General features: G+C 38.8%; 1 protein-coding gene across 5 annotated transcripts in view; it reads right to left on the bottom strand.

The window, feature by feature from the left end:
- The window catches only part of edil3b (EGF-like repeats and discoidin I-like domains 3b), a 111,247-nt gene extending 89,703 nt beyond the window's left edge, over nt 1–21,544 (bottom strand). For all 5 annotated transcript variants that reach the window (XM_064308126.1, XM_064308127.1, XM_064308128.1 and 2 more), the window contains exon 1: nt 21,103–21,544. In XM_064308126.1, the coding sequence (XP_064164196.1) occupies nt 21,103–21,166 (64 nt within the window). In that variant the 5' untranslated portion in view covers nt 21,167–21,544. The remainder of the gene's footprint in view (nt 1–21,102) is intronic.
- Between the last annotated feature and the right edge of the window lie 1,185 nt (nt 21,545–22,729).

Genomic DNA, 22,729 nt, shown 5'->3' with positions numbered 1-22,729 from the left:
GCAGAACTGCAAAGAAATGTTACTTTTTTCTCATGTATGGCACTTGGACTTAATGTCAGGACGAACATTGATTACATCCATGCCATAATGGTTTCGGGGGTTCTCAAGCATGACGCACAGTTCTCATTCTCGATGTATGCAGGCCAAAACGCACCAACCCCATCATCCCACATGTGATTATGGTAAGAATAAAGAAGCCCTGGAATGCACATTATAATGTGTTGATCCTCATTCTGTTACGTAGTCTTTTCCCAAAGATCTTCTTTTATATTTGAGAGCCATTGGGCTTTCACTAATAGCTCTGTCTGTGTCAAATGTGTGTTCTCCTTCCCCTGTCCTGCTGCCCCTCTGCGTAATCCAGCGTTCCATATTAAAGCTAATATATGTTAATGTGTTCTACAATATCCTAGAAATTATTATGGGTATGTCACATATGACGAACATGAATTATTGCCACATAAATATATACACACACCGGGAACGTTCTCATTTCTGCAGCACATGATAATTTTCAGAAATTACATACAGTCTGAGCATAATAAATACTGTTCATACCTTGGCAAATGTATTTCTCGATGAATCTTATTTCATATACCAGTTATCTATTGCATCTGTAAACCTTCGTTCCTATCGACCATGCCTGCAGCAGAAAACCACGTGTGATCGAGCTGTCTTATGACCGTCCCTGGATGCCTCTGCCATTCATTGCTCTCAATGAGAAACGCACACTCTCTGGACATTTCCAGGAGCCATCGCATATTGCGGCTTCATTTATAATGCTGTTCTCTCACAGCTCGTTTTTAGTTTTTTTAGCTTGTAGGCAGGGAAGGGGGTTGTCAAGGTATCATTACGGGCATCCTTGTGGCCAGCTATAAATGTTTATGATCAGCGTAAACCTTAACCTCTCTCAACGGTATTCAGAGAACGCGCTGAAATCATGTGGCATGAACATCCTTTTCGATTGGTAATGGTCTGAACAGTTCTGACTGTCAGTGACTGCTGGACTTGAATGCAAATAGCTGTGTTGGTGATAATCAGTTCTATGTCAAATATACGCTCCTGAAACTCCGCAATTCATCTTTGCTTCATCTCTGGAAATAATCTCAAGAACCCAATATTCTACTATGCTGAAACCCACGCTAGGAACCCAGCGAAATGCAGGGAAATGCACAGAGCAAGTTTGGTCAGGAAACGCCAACCACTGGTCAACCATACACACATCATTACACATTACACATTCTCACACTCAACCAATCACATACACACATCACTACATGCTCTCATGCCCAATGTATCACATGCACAGAGCACTAATGGAGCGCCTTTTTAAATCGACAGTCACACCTCACAGGTGCGGCTCATAGCCTGCACTGCTTTTTGCATGCTACGCTTTCTGCAGCTCGCAGACTTGTGCTCACCCCTCTACCACCCCCGCTTCCACCTGTTGTCTGGATGCATTTGTAGTTACTGGGGGCTTCGGTATTTCTCTCAGTTAGTAAGGGATATGTTTCACAATCCCTGTTTGACAGGTTAGCGCAGACGATTTAAAGCAGATCCATTCAGAGCCAAACCAAAAATAAAAACTTTGTGAATCCTTTGGAATTAACAGGGTCTTTGCATTAATTACTCATTAAATATAGTTTGATCTTCATTCAAGTCACAATAATAAACAAACACATTCTGCCCACCAGATCAGGACATCACTTCAGCACCCTGCACACGCCTGACAATACACAAACCCGTCCACAGCTGTGGAGCTGACACGAGCCAAAATCAGGTCGCTTCATGGTGGTTTCCCCAGTCTAATTCCGATATAACAATTTTTTGTTCATAGGTAAGTGTATTGCACTGGGACACTTCACGTTCAAGGAGTTCTTACACTCATTGACACGTGCATGCAAACACATACAGTATGCATACATACACACACACACAAACATCCTGCACATTACTGTCCATCTATGCAGGTGTAGAATGATGAACGACATAAGTAGGCCCAGTTAGCAAGGACATTGTCCAAAGGCAGAATTGTGCTATCATTCAGTCTGTGCGCTTTTGGCTTGGGGATGTATTGTAAGTTATTGCACTTATTTGAAGTGTAGTTTGCAGTTAATAATTCATCAGCAGGTCCTTTTTGTTCCAACGCAGATGCACTACCAGAACAAAATACACATTCACAACAAGCACAATTCAGGGGCAGATATGCATTTAAATAAAAGGGGGGAAAAAATCAAGATATAAACATGTACATCTCCAATTCACATACATCTTTTATGTAAAGAATCCATGACGTTGAAAAATAGCACAATACCGCATCACTGCCATTTGAGTACAACCATATACTTGTATAATTGTGATAAATTACCTATAAAAACATGTTTTCCATACACAATTCTACAGTTCTCATTCTGAACAATATCTCACAAGCCCAGCCGGTTAATTGGCCTATTTGTAGAGTGGACCGTATAATATGTTTAGCGAAGAAAAGCACAGTCCATTAATTAAGTCCACCCCCAAACATTAATCACGAGAGAATACATTATACATTAAGAAATTTAATTCTCTTTATTATGATTCATTTCTGTTCTCAGAAATGGATTCACTCACATACATACAACAATTCTGGGACCAAAAATCTAGAGGGCTGCAGAAAAAAAGGTATACTCGGCTACTTCATTGACACAGGAGATATTTCAAATGACTCAGATGTAAACATTTTGAATGTAAAACACTGCCTGAGATGGCCAGTCGAATTAAGACCAAAGAGTCATACTCGCCCTAACAAGATGTTTTAGAGAAAGATCCAAGCCAGCTGGTGTCACTGAAAACGCATGGATGGAGTCACGTGAGGAATTGCAGTCTGATGGGAAATGTATACTATACAGCTGAAAATGGTTCTAAGATTCACTCCATCACCCAATTAGAGCATAGGAAGGTCAATGAATATATAAACAAAACATAATTCTGTGTGCTGGTCACCGTTCTCTGAATCTGTTTTTTATTGCCTGAATGCTGGAATGAAAAACACTATTCCAATTGCTAGGCAACTCCTGCTGTGTCCTATTCAATTAGAAGTGTCCCTCGTTTGTTGAAATTATCAAAAACAATCTGTCAGTCTCATTCTGTCTGTAATTTATGGGTAGTGAATGGCATCAAGCAAGAGCTTGTATTTGCTATTTGTGTATGTGTGAAATGACAAGGGATGTTTGTCTGTGTATATAATAACTGTCTACATGGAAACTGTGGTCTTGTGTTGCCTTTTAACTTTCACACAATTTAACTTTAGTTGATAACACAAAACAAAGGAGGGAAAGTGACTCACACTTGGCTATCTGTTCAATAGCATGTTCACGTAAGAGTCTGGCCAATGATAATGTTGCTTTGACCTCACTGACCCCACAGACACTGGGAAATGTTTGAAAAAAAACAAGGATTAATCTGTAAATAATTCTCTATGCTATGATCTTCCTTGGAACACAGGGTCACCATAAAACGCACAGATACCCAAGCAATAAGAAGCATGTTCTAGCTAGAGTGAATTAATGAATGAATTAATTAATCCCTTGACCATGGAAGAGCAGCATATACATACACAGTATATCACACTGACCTGACCTGTATGAAAACCTGAAAGATTTTCAAAAACGAGAGTAAAACTCCTGTGAAATAAAAAATTCCAGTTTCAATTAGAAGGAGAACACACGTTGACCTACTCTTGCCAGCACATACGCTGGTCTCCTTCACTGCTTTAGCCTGGAGGGGTTTCACAATGTCAAGCCTGTAGTCTGAGACCACATTAAAAAGAGCGCAGACCCACTCAGCTGTGCTGCGGCGGCTGCTCTCAAGGGGACGCAAATAGAGATTGTCGCACTGCAAAAGTACTGTGCTGGCATGCTGGCTGTTCTCTGGAAAAATTATCAGAAATATATTTCACAAGGATCCGTCTGTTCGATAGACGCCTGAAGACCATGTTTCCCCCCAAGACTTCTAAAAATGCATGCTTTGAAAACTGATTCCCAGGAAATGCATTTGCGTGTCAATGGCTCTTTTGCATCTGATCAGTGAATGTCTGGCACGTCCAGTCATACACTTTCCCTGGGTTTTCATCTTCTCCTGGAACTCCCCCTGGTGCAAGTTAAATGGATTGGATTTAAGACTGCTGGCAGGAAGGGCCGTGCTACTCTATGCCTTATTCACCTTCGCACGCAAAATTGTGTTTGCTACTGAGCAAATTGAATTCAGCCAAAGCCTAAGGCCAGGAACAAACTTTATCGTCTGCTCTCCTGTAAGTCTGTGAAGGACAGCATTAAAACTGTGACATAACACAAACTCTTATGAAGGCTCTGGATGGGAGAAGACATCTAGTCCAGCTGGTCCATTAGCCTCAGTGCTCCAAGTGATTTATTTCCAAATTAACTTTTACATCCACAGCAGATCCATTTAAGATCCATTTAAATAGACATTAGTATATTATGTGGATATTAAGTCATCAAAACCTGTTATAGATGCATGCATGCAAAAGTTTTCTAAAAAGTTTTAGATTATGTCATATCCTACCAAGAGGCATATTTGCTAAGGAAAGCGCTAATTAGCATCATGAGTTCATAAAACATCATCTCCACATGTTCTCAGTTTAACCGGGTATTTATTCATGCTAATTATTCAAATGTACGCAGCTGCAACTTGTTCATTTGAATAGAGGCACCTATTAAAGGATTCCTTTTGAGTGTGTAAGGAAACAATTTTTCAAGTAGTGTAAGAGGAAATGTATAGCCGCGTTTCCACCGCAGGAACTATACCCCGGAACTAGGAACCTTTTGAGGAACTCAGTGCGTTTCCACCGCAGGAACTAGGGTCTAAATTTAGTTCTGGGGGCTTTGTTTTACCCCCCAAAACGTTCCTGCTCGGGGGGTAGTACTTTCCGAAAGTACAGGAACCTTTTGGGTGGAGCTTGCAGCGCTGAACATTTCTGATTGGTCGAGTACTCGTAGCATTTGTGTTGTATTTATTTTCCGCCATTACCCGCCATGTTTGAAAATATGGAGCGGCAAACCAATTTATTTTCATAATAACTTCAAATCAAACTTGTATGTTATGCGGCGCAGTAGCCTACTTTTGGTTATAACCTGTCAACGTCTTGGAATTATAACGTGTGCTCTTCTGTTCTTTTCTTGCTTTAGTATTCGTTTTATAAAATGCTAAGCATTCGTGCTGGGACAGCATATTACGTAGGCTACCAAAACATTCAAACGGATTAATTCGGTTGCTGAATATTTTCTTCCGGATTTTCTTTGTTAGCCCGTTGTAATTGACTCAAAACGTTTGATACAGTTATGTGAGGTATGCGGTAGTTCTGCATAATTAACATTGGTGATACAGTACAGGCAAACTGGAAATCACCTTCCGCACTTTTTATCCGGGTAAAATAACAGGTTAATTCTAGTAATCTTCGCTTTAGCTTTTTCAGACTGCCGTAATTTTACTCAATTTTACTGCCATTTTTCAATTCCACGAAAAGACCAGGAAGACTATGGACTCATTTATGGTGCATGGTTCGCATCTGGAGGGCACACTTCGCTGCTCGGCTAGCAGTAACTTCGAAGGAAAGCAAACGGTGGCTGTACCACTACTAATTTACATTTTCACGCAAGTCCGAGTTTTCGTTCTATTCTTGTCATTTTGCGATTAGCCTATATGGAATTGACGACGAGAAAGTAATAAAACAGCAAATTGTTTACAACGTGTGCATGTTTTCTGCTGTTAATGAATGTGTTTGAGAGAATATATGAAAATCAATAAATACAAAAGTAACCATATATAGTCATTGTTGGTAACCCGTTGTATATAAGTGGAATAAACCCCTCCGGGCTGTCCCGGTTATTAGAAAATAATGTAGGCTACTTCGGTGGTAGTATGGGGTTACAGAAGAAATCATATGACAGATGGACCGACGACAACGTCAGTGGGCTAATTTGCCTAATCTTCGCGGTACTTTAGACCCCGGTGGAAACGCAGACAACCATTGGCTGAAGGAACCTTTTAGTTCCTGGTAAAGTAGTTCCTGGGACTGAAAGTTCCGGGTAATTTTGGTGGAAACGCGGCTATGTTTGCCAAAGAGGCATTCAATGTCTTGGTAGAGGAGAACAACAATTCATTTGTAACAAAAGAAGAAAAAAAAACTGTGAGACTTCTATTTAAACAAAGTCAACACTACTGATGTACTATAGGGAGACCCTTAAGTTATTTCTCTAAGCACCCTACATCTTGGGAGATACAAGTTATGGATATTAACTCAAGGCCATCAAAGTAATCATGGCAATCATAATATTTAAAAAAAAGTATTTTTTTTGGCTGCAGAGGTGACATACTGTAGCTCCATTTTGTGTCTGGCTCCAGTTCATCCTTAAGCTCACTGACTAAGGCATTGATGATATGGCCTGGTAGCTGATGTGTTCCATCTGCACACGAGCACACTGACAATTACTTCATCTAACACTCAAATATGCTTGAATGAAATTTACATCTGCTTTCTCCAGGCATTAAATAATAGGTGTGATCGGTTTGGCCGCAAACGTTGCCAACCTTGATAAATCACATCTAATGGCTCATGCACATATTTTACATTTTCTCCTCCTACATTTGGAACTCTTCAAAGTGCAAATGCATTACGACCCGTGCAAAAATTAGTGTTCCAGCATTTCACCCATTTAACTCCCCTAAAAGGTATTTACGTCACCTTTGTATGAACAGAATGTGAATACCTCAGGCAGAAAGAGCTCTGTGATGCTTGGGCCTTGATTAGTCTGCATTCCACTAACACAAGCACAGACCCTCTCAAAAATGATCATGAAAAAATGCCCTTATTCAGAAAGACCATTATAGCTGAATATTTTTTCTGAAGCAAGCCAAAACAAGTACCTTGTTGAATAGTACACTGTGATTTGGCCCTGTAACCTCAAAAGTTATTAACCACTACACTACACTCTCAAATATAAAGGACAAAAAGAATGCTTGGCTTTTATTGTCTTAGTTAGGAAAGAAATACCCAAGTTGAAATTAAATTCAGATCAGTAGGGATCAAACAAAACAGCAGTGTGCCCTGCGCTCTCTGGTGAAATAATTGGCTCCAGATGACAGAAAGGTCACCTGCTGAATTTCCCTTCCTGATCTGTCTCCCTGTGAACCCTGACCTAAGGGCATGACTCCACACAACACAGAAAGACTTAACGTTTCATTTTGAACCGTCGGATGAGCATGAAACATGCCTGATGCAAATACATCTATCCACCAATAAAACTGCTGTAAACCATCAAAGCATAAAGAAAAAGAAATACATAAAGTGACCATATATCAATTTTATATCACATGACAATGGTTTCGTGAGGATTATATAGTAGAAATCCCAACCATACAAGGATACATGAGGGCGTTCACTGGATGGAATTGATAAGCTCGTTCTCCAGTACACAACTTTTGGATGATTTTGCGATTTATATACAGATCATTTGTAGGAAGGATTTGAAACACATTCCTCCATGCTATCATAGACAGTTTAACCAAAGCAAATATTATGAATTTTATCAGGTGTCTGTCACATGACAGGAAACTCTACATAATCAGGGCGATGGAAAGCCTGTAATTGAGTCCTGTAGCTTAGGGAAAAGTCATGACCTGCTTCTATAATTCACTGTGTTCTTTCATGTTCATTTTTCAGGTAGCTTTAGACATTTTGAAAGTACTGGATGAGAGTGGAAACCTGCAGGTTTCTAAAGATTACCTGCACTAGAAAGGATAGTAATAGTTTTTCACTGTTTGAAGTCCTCATTAATGTATTTATATAAATTGGCATTTTATACCTGTTTCCTGTTCATCAGTCTCAAACAGATATCAGAAGAAAACCCAGAGGACATGTACAGCCAAATGTCTTAAGACACAATAGCTCACCATAATTTAACCACCTTTGAAATGATCTTTCAGTGCTCAACAGACTCCCTCTAAGGGCACAGTGGGGTTTTTAGATCGATGAGATATGTGCGCTTAAAACTATAATGCAGTCAGAGGCATGTGCTAATGAAAATGAATAATTAATCGCATCACACAAAGGCACAACGCAAGTTAACAAGGGCTTGGGAGGGAATGTGTCAGAAGTGAAAGGGACACATACAATTAAATATGATTTAATGTATTTGCACACACTTGCAAAATGGGTCGGCCTGTGAACTGGAATTTCTACAGCAACTGAAGGATTTACAGCTCCCAAATCCTCATCCTGCCATCAGACCCCCCCCCCATATCAGTTTCTCAACCTGTATCCAGAGAAGCAGACTCCCAAAAGGCACCTCAATGGTTGTAATTTGCATTTTTAAAAGCATACGGTGTTCACACTCTGGGGCAACTGTTGCACACAGTCATTTTACACCTCCAACTTATGCTAATGCAGAGACAAAAGACCTTGATCTGCTCTGTAAAATTATAGAGCGAGCTCTCAAACATGGTACATTGCAAAGTGGCTCTGGACCCAAGAACAGGTTACCTGCGATAAGAAAATATGCAACTAACACTGAAGCACAGCCAACACATGTATCAGGGAAAGAGAGAATAATCACATTTTTCTTCAATGTGTAAAATATGCAAAGAAGTCGCAACAGGAGACAGAATACATGCACTTCAGAAGGCAGGAGGTGATCTCAAAGAGTGCTTCAAGAGTGCTGCTTCAAATTCTTCCCAGAAACACCCCCCCCAATTATCATACTGGAGCAAGAGACTACAAGTCATACTCTTTGAATGAGCAGAGCTACTGCACAACAAGATAAGAACATTTCACTCAATTATTTTCTCTGATTGGATTTTGGAGGGAGCACAAAGCACTATGGGTTGGTTTGATTTCTGTACAAACTCTCGAGTCAAACCAGCGAGCAACCAGCAACTTAAATTACACTGCATGTACATTTTCATGCACATATTATTACTCATGAATCCAATCCGTGTTCAACATATTACATTAAAGATGTGTTATCTAAAATCCATGTAGCCATTAGATAATTACATTTTGTTTTTATAATAATAATAATAATAATAATAACAACAACAACAATAATAATAATAATAATTATTATTATTATTATTATTAGTTATGGATTTCATAGCTAAGGTTAATGGCTTGTAGTCTTCTTATTTACCTTAATATTGAGGTAAAAAAATGACTTGAAATGGTGGAATTCAATGGTAAAAATAGAAAGACTTGGAAATGGGGTGCTGGGTGACACATCTAGCCAAATCTGCTGTCATTTAACCTCTCTGGGACTGCCTCCATAACGACTGGAAACAGATGTATAAAAGCAGTTGAAGAGTGGCCATATCTGGTTACCTGCCATTGTAAAGACAATATTAATTAATATCTAATGCTTAGATCCTCTGGTGCCCATGCAACCTGACTGAACATTTCACTCAAGAAACAATCATGAATAAATTGGAGGAGGCTGACAGTAACTTAAATTTCCTAGTATACACTCAAACCTTTAGAAACCTCATGCTGGACCTCACTTACTCTGCCTTCATTCGTACTTGGCAGCAAACTGAATAAGCACAATCTCTCATTCTGTTACTTCACTGGCATTACCTACAAGAGCAATCAAGAGCTCTGTTTCTCTGTGATAAGAAAAGAAGAAAACAGAATATTCCTTCTGAGTCATTCCAGGGAACTTTCAAGATGCCTGAATGAGCCACAAGAGACCAGCAATTTAAGTTGTCCCAGTCACTTGTGGCCAAACATGAAAGAACTTCAGTTGTACCTCGGACCAAAACTTAAGACATGGAAACTCTATGTCTTTTAAGAGCCACTTGACACAGAAGTCTGTGGAAACACTTTTACATATCCACTAAGTAGGGAATGGAAAATGTATTTTTAAAAGTAATGGCACACATTGGCTCAAGATATCCAAAGCTATTTGCTGTGCCTAATGTACCTAACTTGTTTAACTAAGAACTTTTTGGATAGACTCCATTAGCACAGTTACATATTATGTCTTTGCCTGCGCTCAACTTGATATCTAACAACATGCTTGTCCATTACCGGAATGCAGAGAGCAGCTCTGGTGAAATACACCTAAATTTCTCAGAGCCACATTGCTATAATCGGGATTGTGGTTGAAGACACACGACTGTTTGATGTTTTTGCCAAGTCGAACACAGGAGAACAGCATTAAAGGGGCAATTCACCTCAAAATGACATGAAGGTATAGTTCTACTAACCCAGAATAGTATCTTTCCTTCCAGATAGTTTTACTGAAATGTGACATGTTTTCTAAATATTCACTGCAGCTGAACCTGATAAGATGGACTATGTGGTCCATATTTGTATGGCTTCAAATCGTCAAAAATTAACATTTGAAAAATTTACTACCTCTTCTACCAAAGTATGCTAACTGCTCAGCATATATAATCTTGTGCAGGGCGGACTAGTATAAAACTTGAGTGATGATGATGTGACTTTGGCAGAATGGAATCTTTTGTAGCTTCAATATAGCAACTTGTTAGCAACTTACTTTACTAAAGCACAGCTTCAAAATTCATGGTTGAAATATTATTATATAAATTACATCAGTTAATATCTTAACCATGATAAGCCGTTATGTGCTTTAATAAAGTAAATCACTAACAAGTTACTATATTGAAATTACAACCAACAGTCGCATTTCATCACACCAAGTCACCATCTCTCAAGTTTCATGCTGGTCCGTCTGCACGACTTTGCTCAGATATAGCCTACACGGTTAGTGTACTTCAGTAGAAGTAGTTTGATGAAACTGTGCACAAATTAAGGTCTGTGAATGCTAGTGAGTAGCTGCGGGATTATAATTGGAAAGAGACATCATTATTACATTTTTTAAATGTAAATTTTGTCACTTTGAAGCCACACAAAGATGGACCTGCGAGGCCCATTTAATCACGTTCAGCTGCAGCAAAGCTGAAAACTCATCTGGATGGACAGATACTACTCCGGGTAAGCAGAAACATACCCATAAGTTCATTTTTGGGTGCACTGCTCTTTTAACATTAGGATGTCTCAGAGAATGTCCTGCTTAGCCTACTGCTTAGCTAACAAACAAGAAAAGAACAGCTTCATACTGACTGGTTTCAGAAAGCTCAGTCCATCTTTAATTTGACCCCATAGAGATTATAAAAAATGATCTCCTTTAACTTACTGTCAACATCTTTGTCTTCAGGGTTCTGCCTTGAATTATCTGTAATGGAATGGTATCTGTAAATCTGTAATGGAAAATAAGAAGGAAAAGCCTGTGGCTGACTACTGCCTTTACATAGGCCTACCTTTTAATGAAAAAATAGCTTGAAGAAAAAAAGATTTCAGCCTAAAGATTGTATAAAAGAGCAGATGATGATGACTGGATCCATACAGTATCATATCTATTCAAAAGATGAGCCTTCTCTGAATAGAAGGATGCAGTGGTTGTCATTGCTGTGTGTGGGCACCTGTGCATTCAGTAGGTCATACGAAGTACCACACACAACTGGCCCTCTTAGTTACAGAATTACAGAATTGACTTTATACCCCTTGTATTCCTTGTCTGATTCAACACTTAATCTCCACTGGTAAAATTAGTTTAGTGAATTCAGTTTAGCTCAAGGACTAATTTGGCTCAAAGTACTGATTTGCCAGAATAATAAATCTATTTTACAATACTGGGATTTTTGTATAGGAGGCATGAGTTCTGAGGGTCTTACAGTTAATCTAAACAGTGGGAAGTACACCAGAAGTGAGCATGTTTATTAATTATTTCTATTAATCAGTGTTATCACTAGCATCTCATTTGGCATCTGTCTTGACAGGAGATGATGTAATAGCCATTTCTGCAATGCAATTTCTTCAGAAACATGTAAATACTACTTTTTAAATGTATTGATAACTCTAAGTGGGTTAGCGCAGAAGGAAGAGATAGTTACATAGAAAAAATCCCATGCAGAACATATTGACATATTGAAAAACTGACAAATCAGAGGATAGATCTTCACAAACTGTAAAAAGGGTCAACTGTGAAAATTGCAATTTATATGCATGTCTGAAAATGACAGTAGGCATTTAACCATTTCTTCAACCCCATCAAACACCTTTGGGACCAACGGGTAAGCCAACTGCGAGCCAGGCCTAATCGCCCAATCAGTGCTCAACCTCACTAATGCTCTTCTGCCAGAATGGAAGCAAATCCCTGCAGAAATGCTCCAACATCTATTATAAAGCCTTCCCAGAAAAGTGGAGGTTGTTATAGCAATGGGTGGACCAACTCCATAATGGCCATATTTTTGAATGAGATGTTGGATGTCAGGTGTCCACATACTTTAGGCCATGTAGTGTATAGCTGAAAATGAAAAGCTAGCATTCTGCCATTTGCAGGTCTGAAAACAGCCAATGATGCTATATGCATAGTTATAAGCAAGTCACAGTCACCATTATGAGATACCTTAATATTAATTATGGGTGACTTCAACCATTTACTCATTTTCATTTGTACTTTCTACCTTCCAGTAAATGTCAATTGCTCCACAAGGAACAATAAGACCTTGGAGCTAGTTTGTGCAAATTGCAAAAAGGAATATACCTCTATAGTCCTCGCCCTGATGGGTTTGCCCCAGCATATCATGGACAATTTATTTCCCAAATTAGAGCCAGAACTATAGCAGCTGACCTATCATAAATGTGTGACTTTGGATGCTTGTTGGGAATCACAGGACTGTTCTGATGAGACAGAATAGGGTCTGCTGTGCAAGGGCAGAGGCAATGGTAAAAATTAAACAAGCTTACTCATTTCATCGCTAAATACCCCCATTTCTATACATGCACTCAGTTATTCCATACCAATTCTCTACATCGGCAAGGCATTTGGTATTCTTTGGTATTCTGCTTAAATATAAGGGTCATTGTGCATAACATGTGTCACCCTCACTGTGTACTAAATAATACAGTGGAAGACCATTTTTAATACAGGGTTCATTATACCAAAGAGCTCTGCTGAAAGATCTACACAAGGTTGACAACTCCTCCCACAGGCAGAAGGATTTTTGATGATTCTGGATAAGAATCATATTCATGTCTCGATTTTGTCTTTAAGTCTTTGCACTTCCAGTTGCAAGGAGGGCTGTAGAGTTTTTAAAAGGCATTAATACCTGTGCTTTCATATAAACCATTTCATATACTTTTCTTGTTTTTGTATATTTCTATATTTTTATTTTTGGACCGTTTCATGTAACTATGCAAAGTAAGGACACATATAAACTAAATCCAGACACAGCTTTTGTTTTCCTACAAAGTCAAGGGTTTTGGAATCAATGGCCATTCAGGTACTTGGGTACAATTTTGGAGGAACACTGCAAGGTAACTTGGCATTCAAAAATCTGAGGAAGTTCTTCTGAACATCTGCATATTGCTATGCAGGCAATGTATATATGATCGCTCAGCTATGTGGGATATCGCTATATAACTTTACACACTTGTTTATTTTATGTACTCAATATTATGAGTTTGAGGTTTGCAAATAATGATACATTGTGGTGTGAATTACTAAATGAACAGCTAGAAATAAATATCTACATATTTTGTAAAATCCCACAAAGCAGTGTTCAGTTTGCTCCACTGAAAAAGCTCTTTAAGTTGAGGGAAGTGTCTGACTGGGTCTTTAGTCTTGTTCAGTATTGTATTGTTCATTTGCTTATATTTTTATCATTTGTATTAATGATTATTTTTGTAAAAAATTATCATCTATGCTGGTAGAAAATAGCAGCGTGCATGTATGTAGAAACGGGCCTCTCTGTCTACGTCATTTCCTTTAGTTTTAATATAACTGTCATGACATTTCGCCGAGGCACAAGAGAAAAACTGAATTAAGATCACTGTAAAGCAACACTGTTCACGTAGGGTATATGCAGTCTTCAGTGTGTACGTGTGTGCGTGCCAGCATGCGTGCGTGTGAGCGTGTATGGGTGCATGCGTGGGTGTGCGTGTGAGTGTGTGCGGCATTGGAGTCCTCAAGGCATTCATTTTCTTAATTTTTCAGTTTCTGAAAACAAAAAAGATTCACACATGGGTGATTGCTATTTCCCACTCATCATTACAGTACACAACACAAAGCACATCACAAACTGTGCAGAAAATGTTTTTCATCAACTTTTCTTGAATAGTTTGCCAACTTGATTCACTCATAAATAGACAAATAGGCATGTCAGCAAAACAATGGAGCCATCTTAAAACATCACCACAATTAAAGAGCTTCAACAAAGACTCTTCAGTTACAAGACAAGAGCACTGACAGCACTTAAAGCATTAAGGAATAATGAATCCCTAATTACTGTTTCTTAAATCCTATATAAGCAAAAAAATAAAAATAACTGTGCAAAACCAATTTGCTCATTGTGGATCTTTTAGAGCTAAGTTCATACTCATGGGTGTAGAAATGACCTCGAGATTCCCTTCAGAATAAATGGTAATAAATTATTTTCACATGAAGCAATATTAATTTTATTGTAAATCTTATTTATTTTTATTCCAAAATCAAATGGATAGATGTGCATTGTATATAGCACAAGCCCACATTTTTCAAATATAGTTGTAGGCATATTTTGTTGATTTAACCGCACTGTCACATTGTCAAAAGCTATAATAAAATATGTATGGTTAAAGAACAACACATGGGCATAACACAGAGCTGTGTTTGGATGAATATGAACTTGACAAATGACTGGGAGGTGTGTGTGAGTGAGTGTACATGTCAGCTGATTTTCTCTTATCTCTCAGATCACACTGAGGTGACAGAGGGATGGGGTGAGAATTACTGTCAGCACTGAGCCCTGCTGTTTCATTTCTCATTCCTCCTGGGAGGGTCAGTGATCGTTTCAGGCAAGGAAGAAAACGGATAAATGTGGAGAGATCGAGGAAGCAGTGACCAAGACCATGGCAGAGAAACTGCATGGCTGTGTGGGTATTCACAAGATTTCAAATATGTATATATTTACACTGGCAAAAACGTCAGAAAGTATTTCGCATGAACAGTAAAAACGTTTTTTTTTTTTTGTTTACCAGGAAGAAAAAAAACATTCTCAGAATTTGAATGCTAGTTTGTATTGGTATGCCTGTAACAATCATTGCAACCTCCTCCATAAATCTAGGAGACCATAGATAAACATGCACTTCCTACAGAACATATGCTTATGTCAGTTGCAGATTCTTTTCCCTCCACAATACAACATTTGAACTTGAACAGCTATGGTGTTGATCTGTTGATTTGTGTGCAGCTTGCATACACAGGCAGACTGGAGGTACACCAGTGTGAAATAAAATCCTGTTGACTCAATCCCTCCCTCCCTCTCTTGCTACCATGGCAGGCATTGGCATGGAACAGTGTCTTATCAGGATGAGCTACCCAGCTGCCTGTCACAAGGACACTTTTGAACCAACTTTATTAGCTGTTAGGTCATCAGGCATTTACAGCACATATGGAGCACCATACGATGTTTCAATGAGATAATGCATACAATTCAATAATTCAAAATAATGTGTTTGTTCATGCTCTGTGCCATTTCAGTCACAGTGCAGTACCTCTTTTGATTTGCCATTGACAGTCCAACACTACAGGGCCGTTATTTCCCATGTCTGCATTCTCAATTGGTTCTACACTCAAAATGAAGACATTTAGTATATGGAGATCTTAAAGCTGTTCGAAATCTCCATTCCACTCCAAGGTTCACCCGAGTCTGTAAACACAGCCATGTGGGGGGAAAAAATGATATCAAAATGTACTACATCAAGCTGCTTATCGATTATTCTAACTTTATTTCCACTCGAGTAAGCTACAATAACTTGTGTCATCCACAGTGAACATACAAAAAAAATTTCAGCACAAACCTGCAGGGCTCAAACTGCGATCTTCAATAAATCATCGAGCGCCAAGCGTTTTCTGCTATTGTTAAAGCAAAATTAAAGTGTCACTGTGAACCAGCCATTATACTGAGAGGAAAAACTAGAATTCCAGTGCACGGCGCCAGCCTTTCCCAGCCTTAACCTTTCACAACTTGTAACCATACAGTACAGGTCAGAGTTCTGAGAGGAAACGCAGAAGGGATTATCCTTATAAACTCATCGACAAATCTCCAATAAATGGACAACTGAGACAAGCTCCGACCACTTAACAGTCAGCAGACGTGACACTCACAAAGAGACACAAAAGCCAGGCTCTTGTAAAACAAATAAAATAAGGACACAATTTGCTAAGTCTAGGATTTTCCCATGGACCTATGCAGGTCATTTGTGAACACTACAACAAACATGGAGAATGAAGAAAGAAAAGAAACTATTTTCTTTCGTGTTCCACCCTAATTTATATTGTTATATCCCAATTGTAGGCCCACGCCCACCACTATCACTGCAACAGCCCCTGCCAGTACAGGAAGGCCACACACTGGGACTCACATCCCAGCTAAAGGCATGCAGCACGTGGAGTGGGCAGACTGCAATTTCCCCTCACACCAGAGGAGTCAGTAGAGAGCAATCAGATGGGAATTTCCCTTTCCACAGAGACCCTTGGCTTGGTAACACTATGCCTCCAGGCTGTAGGGGGCACCATGCAGGTGATTCAGCTGTGTACGCCACCAATAAGTCCCTGTGATGTTTAGAGGTTTTCATATTTATATAGTTAAAGTTAGTTGTCAATTAATTTCGGGTTAGTCAGCCTTTTTTTAGTTAACACCAGTATGTTGATTGTTAGTATTGTAGCTCCAAGATGACAAAATAGCTAGCTGCTGGATTACTGAGACAGACATGGACACTAATATTTTTTTTTCAGTTGCCGAGATGGCATTTTATTTTTATCACTTAGTTGAACGGGAGTGGCAGAAAAAACAAATGATGCATGAATTAGATGTTACTAACATAGCTAGCAAGCTTGCCAGTTAAACTACATTATAAACTCTGAAGAAGACGCATGCTGTGTCAGGGTGACTTATTTGTCCTTATTTTAAGTCGCATATGAGAAATCATGTGTCCAGTGCTTCAGTGTTTCCCAACTAGTCTCACCCATTGAAGAAGTTGCATGGGTGAGGAAATAAGCAGCACCCCCATTTCTATACTTAAATTTGTGTTTTTCAAGGGTTTTACGAGCCTTACGTATTTAGTTTTTTTTCCCCCATGAATTCTTGACACAGTCGCACATCCGCTTTTTTAGGACTACTCCATTGCTTCATTATCAATCACAATATTAATTCTTCTAAATGAGCACTGTGACTGAGTTCTATCAGGTATTAAGTAAGCAAACACTGCACATGAAGTGGAGAACGGGAAAGACAGACTGCATCTCCACAGCAAAACAGCAGTTGGTGAACCATCTGAGATAGCAAATGTCTGAATCATCTGCATACATGCTGAGAAAACTCAACAAGAAATAAACTATTCTAAAAATGTGTGTGTGTGTGTGCGTGTGCATGTGTACAGCGTACTTCAAAAGTATGGCAATGGCAGAGTAAAATGTGTTATTTTTTTCTATATGCTGAAGACATTTGGATTTTAGATCAAAACATGAATATGATGCGGAAGTACAGACAATCCGACCCAATGCATTACCATTTAATCTTTACCGTTTTTCTGTTCAGTCGCACCATTTTCAGCTGTGTAAAATAAACAGATGTACTAAGGAGTACATCAAAACAGTAATATTGCCCTAAAATGCAGTAACTATATTAAGTCTACGGCCCATTAACATCACCAAACATTTGGAGATGCCAGTCTAGGCCTTCACTGCATTTGTTTTCAGTCGATCTTTGTTTCGGGGGGTTTCTGTCTTCAAACTCTTCTTCAGCCAGTGATATTTATGCTCAATTTGAATTAAATCAGGCGACTGTCTTTGCCAGTCCGAAATGTTATACTTTTTCCCATTAATGAATGCATTTATTGCATAGGCAGTATGTTTGGGGTCATTGTCTTGCTGTAGGATGAAGCACAGCTGATGAGGTAGGAGGAATTTATTTGTGCATAGCCAGCCAAAGCCAAAAAATCTGTCAATAGGTGGGATGTTTTTGATCACGCACTGTTCCTTCCTTTCTCCACACTTTTGGCATTCCATCATTTTGGTACAGGTTTATTTTGGTCTCATCTGTCCATAAAACTTTGACCCATAACTCTTCTGGCTCACCTCTGTATTTTTTGATGAATTATAATCTGGCCTTTCAATTCTTGCTGTTGATGAGGGGTTGCATCTTGCAGTGTAGCTGCTATAATTCTGCTTTCAGATACACATCCTTTTAGACCAGCAGATCATATTTGCCATCTCACTGTAGTCAGGGGAACTGGTTTATTTCTAGTTGAGTTCTTCCTATAGTTGTGGTGCAGTTGTATGATGGTTTATCATGCTAGACAACACAACATATCAGTGTCTTCTCCTGTTAACATTACTGCCCATCAGCTGGAAGCTTCTGAGTGTGTACTGAACACTGCACCTGGAAAGCTTAAGCTTCTTCTACAATTCCTCATTCGAATAACCTTCTTGCCACAATGTTTACTTAGCCCCCAAAATCTAAGCCTAACTCCTTCTTTGCCATATATCTTGCAACTTTAACACCTATTTTACTTGCACTACAGGCTAAAGGTATTAGGCTACCTGGGGTCTAAAAAAAACTTAGATAAGATTTAACTCAATTGAATTACTGCTCCATCTCCTGCCCACCCCTCCACTTCCCAGTTTTCAAAATGATAGGATAGACTTCCAATAATTAATTTAATTGTAATTAAAGCCAAAGGAGGTAATTTTGCGGAAAGTCGTGACAGATTACTTTTATTACTTTTTGTGTACTTTGGTTTGTTATTCAATAAACATGCAAATATTAACAGGGAGCCTAATACTTTGGGCCAGTTCTATATATATATATAGAGGAAGAGCGAGAGACAGAGGGGGAGTCATTGAGAGATACAGAGAGAGAAAGAGACTATTCTGTAGATATAGCTTGTGAGTCCCGAATCAATCATAAATCTCAAGCATCTCACCACTCTACCTTGTTAAGCTTAACTGCAACTGCATAAGCTATTTCAAGCAGAGCTAACTGAGTTTTGTTATAGATGTCCAGGGAGAATCTTTCAGAAATTTTTGAAAGAAGGCACAAGGCTCTACATGACAAGTTATATCCCTTCGACAGATAAAGTACACGTACTGTATGCAATTGATGTATGTTTCATGGAAGCTCTGTAGAGGTCACAAATGTAACACATGACCACAAATGCAATAGAGTGCCACAAAACCACACATGTAATACACAGTTAACCACAAATTTAATAGAGTTCACCACAAATGTAACACAGAGTTACAATGAAAGTCTGTTATTTTAACTCATTTGACGTCATACCCATAACCTCTATAATAATGTCACCTTACATATGTATGTCTCTGAGATAGTTTTAAAAGTTATTGTACAAGCACAAGGCTATTGACAGAGATTGCAATGGTGTTTTCTGTGCTTTATTTTGCTGCTTTACTTTACCTCTCTTTGAATCGTTGTCCTTGTAACATACTGTATCCACCAAATGTTTGATACCTGTTATGTTTGTATGTTATCTGTTGAATAAGCATACCCCTCATTACAGTTGTGGCTCATCCTTGATTACATTTGTAATTTTTTTTTTTTTTCTTTTTTTTTTTTACATTATTGCTGAACTCTGTATTGCATTTGTAGATTTGTGACTCTTTGTTATATTCATGAACATGTATTACATTTGTGACCTCTATAGCCCCAACCCATGTATAAACTGAATCTGTATAAACTATATAAACCTTGGGCTGGATAGGTGGAATCACTGTTTCATAATAAAATAATTATTATTACTTTTTTAAATAACTAAATGTTTTACATAATAGGCCTTTTAGAACCATGTTAAAAATTGGGTATTAGGTGCATTATACGATTTTGCCAAATGTTACTAACAATATTATCTGCAGAAGTACTTAAACCACTTAATTAAACAGCCCCGTTTCAAGATCAGGGAAACTTTCTTAGAATTATTTTCACACGGGCAGTGCACACTTTCAATTTAAAATACAGATATTTGTGATTTATATTTAGAGCATTACGTATGCTCAGTACGCGGACTGCAACAGTAATGAAACCAACTTACTAAAACTAGGACTTCCCAACTGGTCTTTTCTTACATTTTTTTTCAGGTTGAACAGCGGTACAATTCAGGCAAATGTTAAAATGCCACGTTTTATGTTTATGACCACGTCAGGCTTAAATTCAGGAGTACTCAACAATAGGCAACCTTCACTCTTAACCGCGCATTAATCCAAAATCAGATACATCCACACATATGCGAAATAACAAGCCTACTCTTTAATTTATTATCTGCATGTCAGGCTATTCACCGCCTGCACCGTGCACGTAGTGATTGTCCTCTGGAACCTGCTATGACAAAAATGAATAATATAGCAGAGTTGACAACTCTGTGAATACGAATCACCTCTTTAGCATTAAAGAAGCACAAACATCCCACGGAGTCAAGTCGAAGAGATGCGAAAATTTTACCCTCTGCCGTTCGAATTCAATCACACCGATTACATCACTAGAAAATTGGAAGCACGATTATTTCATATTTTCGAAGTCCTCATCTAACATGACAGTGCTTAATTAAATGCTGTATATTGCGGAGCAAGGCGTTTATAATTTCTCGCAATTACAGAATAAATTAAGCATTCCATTCATGCTTTCTCACTCTATCATTCACACACACACACACACACACACACACACACACACACACATATATATATATATATATATATATATATAGAGAGAGAGAGAGAGAGAGAGAGAGAGAGAGAGAGAACATGCATAGGGTATATACATACATACATACATATACACACTAGTTATATAGCCTACATACATAGGCTACATATATACATACACACACAGTAGTATAAAGAATATATTAAATTCACTGGGGTACACAGCCAGTATTTCATAAACGAGCAAGCTTTACAGTCTTTCAAAAACCACAAGGGATATTAAAGACTTCCTGCGCAGGACTGTCCGTGAAATCAGCGATTGCTGGCGACTCACCTTCCGCGTGCTGCGGGACAGAGACGCTTATGCTGAGGACGAGAGCAAGAAATAACGGTCCCATTATATCATGAAATAGCAGTTGCCCAGTCCGCTAATACAAGCAAGCAGATAAAAACTTCTATTCCCTTTCGTGAGCGACGCTGGAATGATAGTAGGCTATGTCCTCAGTATTCTCTGTTAAGTCCTTCCCGGGGAAGCGGACGCTACCGGCTTCACTGTTGTTAGAAGTGATACTGCTCGTGTGGGTACAGTTTCTCTTTGCTGCAGTGGTGCACAATGCAATAAAGAGAGAAATCGTATAGGTCCAGAATAGACGGCGCACTGTGTACAAACACGGCAGCGCACGCTGCAGACAGTCGCCACGGTCCGACTGAGGCGCTGTCTGGCTGATTAAGATAACCCCTTGATCTTCCCTACACGTGCTAGCGTTGCCAGTACAAAGCAGTGCTTAATCTAGCTAGGCGGAGCTTAAATTATTGTATCCCTGAAGATTTAGCTGAGACACCATCTGGGGGGAGTGTGGGTACAATATGTCAATTGAAGATCCACTGGAGGGGTCACATCTCAAGAGGGGATAAACTAAAGGGGGAAGTTCTTATGATTACAGAATCACAGTTTGTGGCTGAAATTTGTTGTAAAATGGATTGAATTTCTCATATTCTGACACAACTGAACCATGTCCATGCCAAGGAAAATGTCTGTTAAGCATAAATTGGGTGCTTTTGCCCTTTGAGATTTCAGATCCATTTCAGTACTGTTTGATGATGATGCTGATGACGATGATGATTATGATTATGATTATGATTATTATTATTTGTTTTATTGTTGTTGTTGTTTTTGTTGCTGTAGTTGTTGAGTTGTAAAACATCAACAGCTAGAACATTTCATTTAGGTAAATGCTCCAGATTTGTTAGCTCATATTATAAAAACACAGCAAATTGAAGAATTTGCACAGAACTGCTTTATGCCATCAGTAGGGCCACCAGTTTGTCTTCTCTTGTTTTCTTACATGGTACGTCATCCCTCTGCTAGCTGGAGGTTGTGATTGCTTCTGTCCAGCCCCTTCTCAAACAATTATCCCATTTGCACAGCCTCAATAATTTAAGTTGACAAAGTAATTGCCAGTAATTAAACACAGACAATGACTGACAGTGATGTTTACAAGCGACACTCACATGTTAAACTCAGTTTTATAATTTACTACCATGGACATGCTACAGAGTTTGTAAGTGTTGTGCAGAGGCATGATGGGTTTGGCTAGAAGCAGTTCAGAATCCCCACGTCTGCCCCAGCTCTAGACTGACTCTAGACTATCTTCAAATGAAAGCTGACAGGCTGCACATTAACCTCATATTGTTTCATTTCAAATCCAATTTGCAGGAGAGCAGAGCCAAAACAACAAATATTGTGTCACTCCCAAATACTTAAGGACACTGTATGTTATTTTTTTCTTTCCCCAAGTTTTATTTGAGCACAGCTTTATTTTTTCTTGTTGATTAACTAACCGAATAGCCCTGTATTGCTTAGTGATTTTTTTTTTTTTTAACTCAAGATCATTGACTCAGTATTTTCCCTTTCATTTTATGCATTATAAGCCCAGTTATGTACTTGTGGCCAAGAGATT

This window comes from Anguilla rostrata, chromosome 14, assembly GCF_018555375.3.
Source record: "Anguilla rostrata isolate EN2019 chromosome 14, ASM1855537v3, whole genome shotgun sequence".
NCBI classification, from domain to species: domain Eukaryota; kingdom Metazoa; phylum Chordata; class Actinopteri; order Anguilliformes; family Anguillidae; genus Anguilla; species Anguilla rostrata.
The sequence above is the reverse complement of the archived record's forward strand: the minus strand, read 5'-3'. Positions and strand labels throughout refer to the sequence as shown.